The sequence below is a fragment of the Pseudophryne corroboree genome, chromosome 1 (assembly GCF_028390025.1).
Source record: "Pseudophryne corroboree isolate aPseCor3 chromosome 1, aPseCor3.hap2, whole genome shotgun sequence".
Lineage (NCBI taxonomy): Eukaryota > Metazoa > Chordata > Amphibia > Anura > Myobatrachidae > Pseudophryne > Pseudophryne corroboree.
In genome coordinates, this window is record NC_086444.1 from 177,320,508 (window position 1) to 177,334,391 (window position 13,884).

General features: G+C 42.0%; 1 protein-coding gene across 4 annotated transcripts in view; it reads right to left on the reverse strand.

The window, feature by feature from the left end:
* Positions 1-13,884, reverse strand: part of SSBP2 (single stranded DNA binding protein 2) — a 385,422-nt gene that overhangs the window by 34,009 nt on the left and 337,529 nt on the right. For 3 of the 4 annotated variants that reach the window (XM_063963929.1, XM_063963931.1, XM_063963928.1), the window contains exons 5-8: positions 12,392-12,481; positions 1,158-1,241; positions 454-513; positions 303-369 (exon numbers count right to left, since the gene is read on the reverse strand). In XM_063963929.1, coding sequence (XP_063819999.1) covers positions 303-369; positions 454-513; positions 1,158-1,241; positions 12,392-12,481 — 301 coding nt within the window. The remainder of the gene's footprint in view (positions 1-302; positions 370-453; positions 514-1,157; positions 1,242-12,391; positions 12,482-13,884) is intronic. The other variant, XM_063963930.1, reaches the window with a different exon arrangement.

The window sequence follows — 13,884 nt, forward strand, 5'->3', positions numbered from 1 at the left end:
AAATATATTTTTTCAGGTGTAGTTCCTTTTAGGATGATGTCTTCTAGTGATAGTTCTGAAGACATTTCTAAATTAGGGCGTCCATGAGCATGTAAGTAACAATCATTTACGCAGTATCAATGTGGAGTTTTCTGTAACAGACACAGCTGTCAGGATGAGTGAGCTGCACTGTGGAACATCCGTCATGATTCTCTGCTCTTGGAAATAGATCATATAAATACAGCATGCTGTACAACTTTAACCAGGCTGATGCTGCTGGGAATTACCGTATGAAATATAGTCAAACTAGACTCCGTTCTCACCTTGCTGTCTTGAAGGGTCCATCCCACTGGGAAGTAATGTCTGGCTTCCAGGAACACCCCCGAGTGCCTTGACAAATAAACAGGTTTGTTACACAAAGCTGAGTATAGGACTGTACCATCATATTAGTATGGGAGGTAAAGCTTGAGTCACCTGGTTAGGTATTCTTAAGGGAGGCCGTGGACCACCTGGATACCGAGGGGACATGAAAGGCTAAAAGACAAGAAAGGGACACACAATTATTTAAATAACGTATAATTCATTTTAAAAAGAGGCAATATGTATTTTTAAATTTGTTTTGAATTTTCAGGTCAGAAAATTCAGATGTGTTTGAATTTTTGGGATGTAAAAGTTTTATATACAAAGTTTACCATGCAGAACAGATCTGCAGTCTACAGCTCTGTATTAATGTATGAAGTCTATTAACCTAAAATAGCTGAATAGGACAGGATAGTGGGACAGAGTGGAAGAGACTTAAATATGATTTATAAATTACCCTCAGTACTGGTCCACTATGCTCAGAACAATCTTGAGATACTTGGCTTATTAAAACAGCTTTACATGCCCAAATGTGCTGCAAACCATAGATACCAATCAAATGGCTGCTTACATTCAATATACTGCACTAAAAGGACAGGCTGCTTATCAAGCACATACTGTATCTTCACGGCTGCATTCCATATGTAGATGATGTTACAGGTATTTATCGTAAGTATAACTTCACAGGAAAATTTTGTCTTGGTAAATCTATACATTTATCATCAAGTCTGAACTTTATGTGGCAACAATCCACCTGTGAGGGACTAGACATAGCCTGCCCTTCCTGGTGGAAGAAACATTTGTGTGTGGCCTCCTACCTGACTGTGGGTTCCTATCATGGAATTGCTGAGGTTGTGAGGTAGGTGCTGTGCGTGCGGTGATAACTGTGAGCCTGGAAGGCCCTAGAGAGTAATAAAATCAGGAACATCATTAGAAATGGACTTTAGTTAATATATTCTGGCAGGAAATGTAATTCTATGGTTAAATCTCTTTTGCATGGTATCACAGCATAGTGTGCCAATATGTATCCACTTGATGCACCAAAAAAATGGGTCACCTCATATACAGCACTATTTAATAAGACATACATAAATAGTTAGATGTCCATAAAGTGCTCAGATGAAGAAGAACAGCACCTTTCTTTTCATGGAGGGAAATCTCATTGATCTCTTACGTTAAAATGATAACCAAACTTGTTACGTATAAAATGTTCTTTTGTAAACAAAATGTTACTCTTATTCCATCCAAAAAACCTTTTCTTGAATGTGTAAATGATGTTTTAGCCTATCAATTCCACTAGGTGGCACTACATACATGAGCGAACATTATTCTCTATTTTTAACCTCATCACTTATTTTACTTTTTGTTGGAAACACCGGGGTCGTGCATTGTATTTTTCAATCAAGATTATTTACCAAAATGTTATAATTTTTAAATGGATGGCAAAAATGTGAGAATCTGCTCCTGCGTAACATTCAGAAAAGTTCTGCTTTTCCTTGATAGCAATACTTGATTATAACCTTTGTTGACTTCGTTTTTTACATGGTCAAAGAGCAGTCAAACCAGTAAGGTTATGCACACACTGCCATTAAACCTTTGCGTTTAGGATGTTTTCAACGCAGTTAAGTACGTTAAAAACATTAAATTAAAGTTAATTTATCTGAAATTAGGTCGCACCTATTTGCGTTTTGACAAAATAAAAATGTTTCCATTTGTTTTTACTTTAACATGCATTAAATAACAGATAGCAAATATTGGTGTGTAGTGTACTTAGCCTAAATAAGCTTGTCCAGCTATGTGACATCAATAACCAGAGCCAGTCTAGAACAGCAGTAATCGACGTCTGGTTTCTGAAACATATTGCTACTGCCAGCATCCATATATTTATGTCTCGATTTTAAAGCTGAACAAAAATGGTAACTGGAGTTGCAGGATATCTTTAGACAAGGCAGATTTCTGGAGGATTATATATATATATATCTATATATATATATATATATATATATATATATATCCTATCACTATGAACAATTCACCCACAGTAATATGGGTAGAGGTTTTGATCAATGTATCCATATTGCTTGGTGAAGTTGAAAAAAAAAAAATTGTTCCAGTTGGAAGAATCGTCCTTATCTTGAGGATCTCTGATACTATATCTGCTGTAGAGCAGAATTGCATCACACTGTGCATCCAGTCTTTATGTTCCAGGGAGAAAAATACAGTCATTTTTCAGTCTGTCTTAAAACGAAGGTAAAAGCTGTAGGGCATATATCCAACAGTTCCTAAACTTCAGCTACTAAACTTCTTTCACAGTTCTCCCTATAGAACCAATTTTATCCCTGGTAAAATAGCTAGAACAGTTGTTCACAAACTTCTGAGGAACGGACTTGCGTGGCATATTTGGCCAAGACGTTACTCGGTGGCTTAAATAGTCTGATGTTACTATTAACAATTTTTTTTTTATACTTCTACTATTTTTTTAATATCACTAAATCAAATTGGATAGTAGTAACATAACTTTTCAATACAGTGTAAGTAATAAGCATAAAAAAAAAAAAGATACAACTGTAAGTCTTATGTTGAAAGCGTTCTAGATAAAATACGAGATGGGAAAATAGCAATGACAGGCCAGATCCGTAAGGTAAGGGTGTGATGGGGGTGTTCAGTATTGTAAGGTCTATCATAACATTGGCTCGTGTCTCATTTATGCATTCTAGTTTATAAGCACTGCATGTTCGGAAATAGCCGTCATTAAATAAGGATCTGTCAATCATGTCTGCAAGAGAAGATATGTTAATTGCACTATTCTTTGAATTGGCTCATAAAACTGTAATAACTGGAGCTCATGTCATGTTAAGCACAGTAGTTAACGGTGACACCTAAATAATTAAGCACTAGTTAGATTCTGGCCTGAGTACTAACGATAATAATTTAGGAGACATTGGAATACAATTTTATAAAAGATACACTTTCCCCCTAAGGCCTGTAAAAGGGGTGTGGATCATTAGATCGACAGTGTCTAGGTCAACAATATTTAGGTTAGAAGGTCGACATGTTCTAGGTCGACAGGGTCAGAAGGTCGACATGCGTTTTTTTGGTGTCGTTTTCTTCGTAGAGTGACCGGGAATCCCAATTAGTGCACAGTGTTCGCTCACCATGCTTTGGGCAGATTACCGTTCCAATCGTAGTCCACGTGGATCGTTAAGTATGAAAAAGTAAAACAAAAGAATTTTTTTTGAAAAACTCATGTCGACCTTTTGACCTGTCAACCTAGAACATGTCGACCTTCTGACCCTGTCGACCTAGCGACTGTCGACCTATAGTGGTTGACCTAAACATTGTCGACCTAGACACTGTCGATCTTCAGACCGGATCCCCTGTAAAAGGTGGCAACCTATTGGCATAATAATGAATTCTCTTTGGCTTCCCAACAACTACATCTAGCTTGGAAAATGATGGTATATAACCCTATAAAAGCATGGCTGTGAAACTTCTATCATTTGTATTTGTTTCCTGTGTACAGCAATACAGAATATGATTCCCTTGCTACAAGGGTGAAAGCTTAGCTCTGGATTTGCTGGGAGCTCATATGGACCTGACCCTGTGGTGCAGAACTGAAACAGCACTCTTCCCATAGCATTGTTTATACGGATTACATATTATAACCATTCACCAATGAACTAAGTGACAGATTGCTTATTTCCATGTATTGTATAGAGAGGAGTAGAACCATTTTACATGTATTGAAAAAGAAAACAAACCATGACACGTGAACTATAAAGGAAGGGAACATTTTGTACAGCTGCTAATAGGACAGTACATCAGTGACTAGAGGTAGGTGTGGCATTTCACAGAAATATGGCAGTGTCACGTAAGTAACGGTTTTGATGTTAAAGGAATGGTTAAGATAGTAAAGCTTGATCTTGTAGTATTTGTCACTTTTACACCCACCAACTTAGTGTAATAATAACACCAACTACATGTGTAATAATCAAGGAAGTCATTTTTTACAGAGAAGGAAGCAATCAGGCAATTTTGGCTGCATATAATGCTGGGTGCACGCCTATATAATCGCCGTCCCGATCACCAGATATTGGTCTGACAATTGTAGAGGTGTGTATACAGGAGCGTTAGCTGATAAACATCTTACAGCGCTCCGGCAACTCTTGGATCTGGAGGTCACATCTTATGTGCAGTTTAATATTTAAACTGACGACCTCCTGATCCCATAGAGGAACACACACACACTGAGCTATTTGTAGTACAATGTGTATGGGGGATGTGGTCAATATACGTTCATGATCCAGATGCTGGAATCCCGACAGGTGTGTAAATGCCGGCGCCCGGAATCCCGATAGAAGTCCAATGTTTTCCCTCAGGTGGTGGATCTCGCTACCACCTGAGGGGGAATAGAATAGTGTGGCGAGCAAAGCTCGCCACCCGGCGCAAAGCATGGTGAGTACAGCGAGCCCGTATGGGGGCTTGCTCATCGGTCTCCTGACTGCCGGGATCCCATACTGAATCCGTGTACGGGGGTCAAGCTATACAATACTCAGTTGATCATGAGCGTTTAATCCGATCAGCCAAGTGATCAGTAATATGTGTGCCCAGCTGAAGATGTAGTGAACGATCTCATGCCATCCAACATTGCAGAGCAGGAAACGGGTACAAAACAGAAAATTGGGCGTGACCATAGGTAAAGGGGCATATCTTGCGGCGCTGTCATATAATTATATGGGACTACGGAGACACTGAACCTGGTACAAAGCTCCTTTTGACTGGTACAGCCCATAAAACAATGATAATGTACCAGCCAAAAAGGTACAGTTGGAGGGCAGGCGATCTTTATATAATCTATGCAAACAAATGTTCAAATACGTTATATGTACACAGGTCCAGGATTTCTCAACTTTGGTCCCCATAGTTACAAGTGGGAAAATGACTGACCCAGCCAAATTCAAATGACATGTCGGGGAGAGTTTGGAACTGGAGATAAGAAATCCTACCATAGATTATTATTTTACCATTTACCATAGAAACCAATGTGTTTAAATCTAAACTAATCTAAATTCAATGTCAGAGGAACAGAGCGGAACCCAGAAACAGGGCAAGCATCCATGTATATGCATAATCTAAGACTAAGCCTAACCCACTTTTAAATTTCATTTGGTTGCGGCCAACTAGTTTAAGCAGGTCTCCAATTAATGGTCTTTGTCAGAGATCCAGGGACCACTTTAACAGGGGCGGTCTACCCTGGGGTGCCCACACAGTGTCACCTTTTCCCATACTGAGACTGCTCCGGCTCTGCATTTTGTATGATTTTGTATGCAGACAGACTGTATGAGTCCCCTCATCAGCGATCAGCATCACGTGACAACACTTCTGTGCCACTGATTCTCAAACTCAAGAGCCACTCTGCTCTAAGCTGGCTGTGAGGGGAGTACTCAGGAGGCATGGGGGTGGGACCACTGGGTGGGGCACTGAGTGGCAACAGGGGGGCCACTGTGGCCATGTTGGGGGGCTTAAGGGGCCATTTCATTGATTGGGCCCCACAACATAGTCGACCCTGGGCCCCCACAGTAAATAGTATGTCAAATAATACAGCTCCTCACCTGCAGTGAAGTTCAGGATGCTGGCTCAGTACATTAAAGTCTACAGTCTGTAGTTTTCTGGACAATAATCAAGTACTCAGCACATCGTATATCTGGTGAGGTCTCCCATGCTTGTAGTGTCGGTCTGTGTATATCGAGATGTGTACAGAATGATATTGCTCATGTTTCACTACCCTTTATTAGTGCAATGTGTCTTAGCTGGTACACAACTCTAATTACTAACAGAGAGGAAAAGTGCAGCATAATAATATGATTACAAGATACTGAAAAGGTTGTTGTGATTTATTAACTGAGACATAAGTTATTGTCTTGTTTTAGGAAAGCTGAAAAGCCAATCCTGTTTGGAAGCAGCAACCTTAAACCGTTGTTCGGACAAGTTAAATAGAGGTTAATAGAGGTTGTAAAATATCTAGGAATTTTGCCTTTGCTACTTTGTAGTACTTTCATGGTGTGAATACCAAGTGATGAGTAACACGAGGGGAGTAACTACAGGGGATGGAGCTGGTTTTACGGGATCCGGTCTGAAGATCGACAGTGTCTAGGTCGACAATGTTTAGGTCGACCACTATAGGTCGACATGGATGGAAGGTCGACAGGGTTTCTATGTCGACATGTGCTAGGTCGACAGGTCTAAAGGTCGACATGAGTTTTTCACATTTTTTCTTTTTTTGAATTTTTTCATACTTAACGATCCACGTGGACTACGATTGGAACGGTAAAGTGTGCCGAGCGAAGCGGTAGCGGAGCGAAGGCACCATGCCCGAAGCATGGCGAGCGAAGCGAGCCATGCGAGGGGACGCGGTGCACTAATTTGGGATCCCGGTCACTCTACGAAGAAAACGACACAAAAATAAATAAATCCTCATGTCGACCTTTAGACCTGTCGACCTAGCACATGTCGACCTAGAAACCCTGTCGACCTTCCATCCATGTCGACCTAGTGACTGTCGACCTATAGTGGTCGACCTAAACATTGTCGACCTAGACACTGTCGATTTGATGAACCACACCCGGTTTTACTTGGAGTAAGTTTGGACAGGCAGACCGGGAGGGGTCTATCCCATTATTAAAACATTTTTACAAATGAATACTTTCGGAGCCCAATTCTTTACATGTGTTCAAAGAAAGACAATGGGGTATATGCAATTGCGGTCGAATTCCCGAAATTGTCGAATTTCGGGTCATTTTCGACCAAAAAAAAAATTTGCCTATGCAATTCAGTGCTTTCCGACCAAAAAACGGACTTTCAAAATTCGACTTTTTGAAATTCGAATTTTTGCAAATTCGACTTTTCTGCAATGATATAAGTGCTGCAATTCGACCAAAGCATATTCAATTCAAGTTTGGAAATTCGACAGCAGTGCTTTTAGACAGCAAATTCGTCATTTTCAATCCGCCACACTTTGGAGGGTGAAAACAAATAAAAAAAATTTAAACATGGTTTTTTTTGTGTTTTTTTTTTTGGGAATAGCAGATCTATTTATATTAGAAGGGATTAGGTACTTTTTTTTTTTTTTTTGGAGGCACAAATATTATTTATAATTTTTTTTAAATATTATTATTATTATTTTTTTTTATTGCTGGAACGGTACAATCCGAAAAAAAAATTGCGTGGGGTCCCCCCTCCAAAGCATAACCAGCCTCGGGCTCTTCGAGCTGGTCCTGGTTCTAAAAATGCGGGGAAAAAATTGACAGGGGATCCCCCGTATTTTTAAAACCAGCACCGGGCTCTGCGCCTGGTGCTGGTGCCAAAAATACGGGGGACAAAAAGAGTAGGGGTCCCCCGTATTTTTAACACCAGCATCGGGCTCCACTAGCTGGACAGATAATGCCACAGCCGGGGGTCACTTTTATGCCGTGCCCTGCGGCCGTGGCATTAAATATCCAACTAGTCACCCCTGGCCGGGGTACCCTGGGGGAGTGGGGACCCCTTCAATCAAGGGGTCCCCCCCCCCAGCCACCCAAGGGCCAGGGGTGAAGCCCGAGGCTGTCCCCCCCCATCCAATGGGCTGCGGATGGGAGGGCTGATAGCCTTTTGTGATAATTAAAAGATATTGTTTTTTCCAGTAGTACTACAAGTCCCAGCAAGCCTCCCCCGCAAGCTGGTACTTGGAGAACCACAAGTACCAGCATGCGGGAGAAAAACGGGCCCGCTGGTACCTGTAGTACTACTGGAAAAAAAATACCCAAATAAAAACAGGACACACACACCGTGAAAGTAAAACTTTATTTCTTACGTCGACACACACATACAAACCTATGTTCACACGCCGACATCGGTCCTCTTCTCCATGTAGAATCCAGGGGTACCTGAAAAAAAAGATCAATATACTCACCTCAGCCATGGTCCAGAGATACATCCACGTACTTGTAGAAAATAACAAACCGCAAATACCCGACCAAACGGACTGAAAGGGGTCCCATGCTGACACATGGGACCCCTATCCCCGAATGCAGAGAGACCTGTCAGTGACAGCTGTCACAGAAAGGTCTCTATAGCCAATCAGGAAGCGCAACTTCGTTGCGCTCATCTGATTGGCTCTGTGCGTCTGAGCAGACAGCGCATCGCACAGCCCAGTCCATTATATTCAATGGTGGGAACTTAGCGGCTAGCGGTGAGGTCACCCGCCGGTCAGCGGCTGACCGGCGGGTGACCCCCCCGCTAGCCGCTAAGTTCCCACCATTGAAAGTAATGGAGCGGCTTTGCGATGCGCTGTCACGTCACAGACAGCGCACAGCCAATCAGATGAGCGCCACGGAAGTAGCGCTTCCTGATTGGCTGAAGGGACTTCAGTGACAGGAGTCACGTGATGTTCCGGCATTCGGGAGAAAGGGGTCTGATGTGAAAGCATTGGACCCCTTTCTAGTCCGGTATTCGTTTTTTTGTTTTGCCAAGTACGTGGATTATCTCTGGACCTGGATGTACCTCTGGACGCTGGAAGGTGAGTATAATTTTTTCACAGGTACCTCGGATCGTCAGAGACCGTGGCAGTCGGCGTATCAACATAGGTAAGTATGTGTGTGTCGGCGTATGAAATAAAGTTTTACTTTCACGGTGTGTGTGTCCTGTTTTTATTTGGGTATTTTTTTTCCAGTAGTACTACAGGTACCAGCGGGCCCGTTTTTCTCCCGCATGCTGGTACTTGTGGTTCTCCAAGTACCAGCTTGCGGGGGACGCTTGCTGGGACTTGTAGTACTAATGGAAAAAACAATATCTTTTTATTATCACAAAAGGCTATCAGCCCCCCCATCCGCAGCCCATTGGATGGGGGGGGACAGCCTCTGGCTTCACCCCTGGCCCTTGGGCGGCTGGGGGGGGGCCCCCTTGATTGTAGGGGTCCCCACTCCCCCAGGGTACCCCGGCCAGGGGTGACTAGTTGGGTAGTTAATGCCACGGCCGCAGGGCACGGCATAAAAGTTACCCCCGGCTGTGGCATTATCTGTCCAGCTAGTGGAGCCCGATGCTGGTGTTAAAAATACGGGGGACCCCTACTCTTTTTGTCCCCCGTATTTTTGGCACCAGCACCAGGCGCAGAGCCCGGTGCTGGTTTTAAAAATACGGGGGATCCCTGCCCAATTTTTCCCCTGCATTTTTAGAACCAGGACCAGCTCGAAGAGCCCGAGGCTGGTTATGCTTTGGAGGGGGGACCCCACGCCATTTTTTTTCCGGGTTTTTCCCGGTTTTTAAAATCGCGGCAAAATCCGCCAAATCGGCCGATTTTCGCCCGCGATTCTGGCGAATCCGTTTTTCATTGAATATGGTGAATTCCGGAAGCCACCTTCCGGAATTCACCTGGCGAATTTAGTCGAATTAAAAAATGGCGAAAAATTGCCGCGATTCGCCGTGAATTGCATATACCCCAATGTCCCAATTTTGCTCTCGCACATGCCCCAGTTTCTGCAGGAGACAGGTTTTTGCCAATGGAATTGGAATGGTTATTTGTTTAGAATACAAAAGCCATTGCAGAATAAGGAATATGTTTGTGTTAGGTGTTTAGCTGTAACTTAAAATAACGCAAGGTTTGACTTGGAGTGATCCACCATTAGGCAACTTGAATGTATTAGTGTTTGCATAATATAAACTCCCTTAAAAAGCTCTATTATATGCATTGCTACACAACTCATGTCAAATCTGAGTATCTGTCTCGAGGATTACCAAAAAAATATTTCTCTAACGTCCTAGTGGATGCTGGGAACTCCGAAAGGACCATGGGGAATAGCGGCTCCGCAAGAGTCTGGGCACAACTAAAAGAAAGCTTTTAGACTACCAGGTGTGCACTGGCTCCTCCCACTATGACCCTCCTCCAAGCCTCAGTTAGGATACTGTGCCCGGAAGAGCTGACACAATAAGGAAGGATTTTGAATCCCGGGTAAGACTCATACCAGCCACACCAATCACACCGTACAACATGTGATACCATATCCAGTTAACAGTATGAAACAAAACTGAGCCTCTCAACAGATGGCTCATAACAATAACCCGTTATTAAACAATAACTATGTACAATTATTGCAGACAATCCGCACTAGGGACGGGCGCCCAGCATCCACTACGGACTACGAGAAATAGATTTACCGGTGAGTAAAATCTTATTTTATCAGAACAAAAAAAGAAAAACAAAAACACAAACAAGAAAAAACATTTACTTTTAGTGGATACATTCAAAGATTGGAGGACCTCTTTTCAAGTTTTGACTTCATAAATGATTCCTTTGTATGCATTCTATTCTTCATTAGATTTATTACCAGTTGCAGATGGGCACATACAGCTAAAACATTAAAAGTTATAAAATCCTTATAACAGACTGCAACGTCCCCATTATATGGGAGCCACAGTTTTCAGTGGGACTCTTTAGATATTAGAGCAGCTTCTGCTCTGTATGCAATAGTGGCAGGTCTATTTATCAATGTGACACAGCTATCAACCAAACCACTTTGAGGGTTATATCACCCTTGAATACAGTATTTTGGCATTACATTGTCCATTGTACAAACAGAGGCAAGAACTACAGTGGTCCACAAAAGGTACCTGTAAATAACACACATGCGCCTCAGATATGAGATATGAAAAACATCCTAGTGCAGTGGTTCCCAATCTTTTTTGAATCACGGAGTCCTAAGTATCAGAATGTGTTTCCATGGCACCCCTATGAAAAAAGTTTCTTATTGAGAAACTTTTAAATAAATATTAAATTAAGTAAATTGTGTGTTATGTGGGGACAGGATTTGCTTCTGTTTGTCCATATATTTTATGATTGTCAGCCACCAGCACTGGTTTTGCTTATCACAATGACCATAAACAATTTAAATTGGTCCTGGACCACCAATCAATTCAAAAGGCACCCCTGAAAGCGTCCTGAGGCACCCCAGGGTGCCACGGGACACCGTTTGAGAACCACTGTCCTTGAGGAACAGTTTACAAAACGGTATCCGGACTCCAGGTCGACAACAAAAAGGTCGACACCTTAGGTCGACGCCAATTGGTCGACACACCTTAGGTCGACATGGACAAAAGGTCGACGTGGGCAAGGTCGACAGGAACAAGGTCGACATGGAAAAAGGTCGACATGGGTTTTTCACATTTTTTTTCTTTTTTGGAACCTTTTCATACTTAACGATCCACGTGGACTACGATTGGAACGGTAATCTGTGCCGAGCAAAGCGGAGGCACCATGCCCGAAGCATGGCGAGCGAAGCGAGCCATGCGAGGGGACGCGGTGCACTAATTGGGGTTCCCGGTCACTCTACGGAGAAAACGACACAAAAAAAACATAAAAAACTCATGTCGACCTTTTTCCATGTCGACCTTTTGTCCACGTCGACCAATTGGCGTCGACCTTTTTGTTGTCGACCTGGAGTCCCAGACCCTTACAAAACGCAGATTTACAATACTGTACCCAGCAGGGAATGGGGATAAATATAACCGGTACAGAATGTGTTGTGGTAAGTCATTCCCTACCCCCAAAGGGTGCTGTAACATAATTTGATGGTAATTCCTACCTTTGTTTGGCCAAGTGCAATATATTATTAGACTCTCTGGGTGAAAGATTATACGTTTCATCAATGAGATAATGGCTTTGATCATTCAAGTTCATGTTGAAGTAACTACATAGATGTGTAATCTAACCAAGGTTATGGCATGACACTAGAATATTCACCAACCCTTCTTAAGATAATCAAAAAAGCTCTGACCTATTCTTAATTATTACAGCATTACGGAGGTTCTCATTAAATTCTCCTGAGCTGGCCTGCAAACTTAGCCGAGTATTATGCGAGTCTTCTAAAAGGATCCGGAATAAGGAAAGTTAGCACTTCTTACATGTAACGCTCTATCTATTGCAGTCTAACAATATAAAATGTTGCCGCAGCTGATGAAGAGAGTATGTTATTAGTAGAATTTACAGTCTACGTCCTCGTGTTGATGTTTAGTCTGTGCATACCTGAAAGAATCCAGGAGGAACCGGGCCCACTGGCATCCCGTCCCCTGTGGGCATATTTCCTAAAACAGGACTGGGCGCAGCAGCAGCACTCTGAAAGAAAGCAAAATACTGCTGTTAGTAAGGCTTGTCTATAGAACCATCATCCAGGAGCAGTACAGCAGAACAGTCCTGTCTATATGCGGGCAGCAAAATCTTCAGGTCTACAAACATGGCTACAGCACGGACAGGATAGTACAGCAAATTTGTGCAAAACAAGAATGTGACAATAGAAAATGATCTCTTTGGCATATTTTGGCAGATAACGTAATTACAGTGTACATTTCTGAGAACAGCAGATATAATAAAATACTCCGGGAGATGGATGAAACAGTGAAAAAAAAGAGTATGGAAGTTGTCCATAGCAACCAATCATAGGTAGCAGCTGTTTGGTTGCCATGGGCAACTTCTCCAATGGCTCATCTCTCCACTCTTTTCACTGCTTCATATATCTCCACCATAGAAAGTAACAGTGTTTTACTAGAAATTGCCATCCTGTCAGAAGAGTCGCCACTCTCAGAAACACACTGACATTTCCTGCCCACTGCGATCATCATCAGGTGCGAGAGGAGGTGGGTTAACTATTTAATAAACCGTCAAAAACTCAATTAACAAAATGATTAATCAAACAAAATAGTTGCTAAATGAAAGCAAATCCTATAATGTGTGAAATATATGCACCACAAATATTGTTTAAAAGGACGCATTACACACTAATAAAGGTCATTGAGCCTCATTTCATGTAAGGCTAGTTTTGGAGTCCATATTCAGAGAATTCATTCTGTATAACATGCAGTTTGCATTCCTTCTTAAACACTGTAGGAAGGTAGGCATGGTGTCACTGGTATTTTACACGGGTGCTTGGCATTCCTCAGAGAGCGCACACGGAAGGGAGACAGAAATCCCTGATCCCTCTGGGGCTTTTCTCAAGTACATGTGGATTTATGCTGCATAGAGGAAAAGCCATATGGATCAGAGTTCTATTAACTTGCACAGCATCCCGGAGCTTGTAGTTTGCCAACAACTGGAGAGCCACAGGTCAACTACACATAGGGCTTTATGTAGCAATTACAAGGCAATGAGGCTGAAAGAGTACCAACAAGTTATAAATAAAACAAAGTCATTAACACGTATGGAATAACTGCCATAGATATCTTGCAGATATTACAGCCTTTCCTGAAACATTTGTTCCAAACATAGGGAGTGCACAAGTGCCTCATTATAGACAAAGCCCATCGCAACACGTGCAACTACTGTCTACGCTAATAAATTTCATAACAACATATTCCATAACATATTAAATGGGTGTTCTAACCTCTTTATAAACAGACCAGAGAAACTCTCACAAGTGGGTTAAAGCTCTTAACCCTTTACAATGCCTTGTCCATTTAAATGGACATATTTTTTTTAAAAATAAATATATAATAATAATAATAATAATAATGATTTAATGTAAT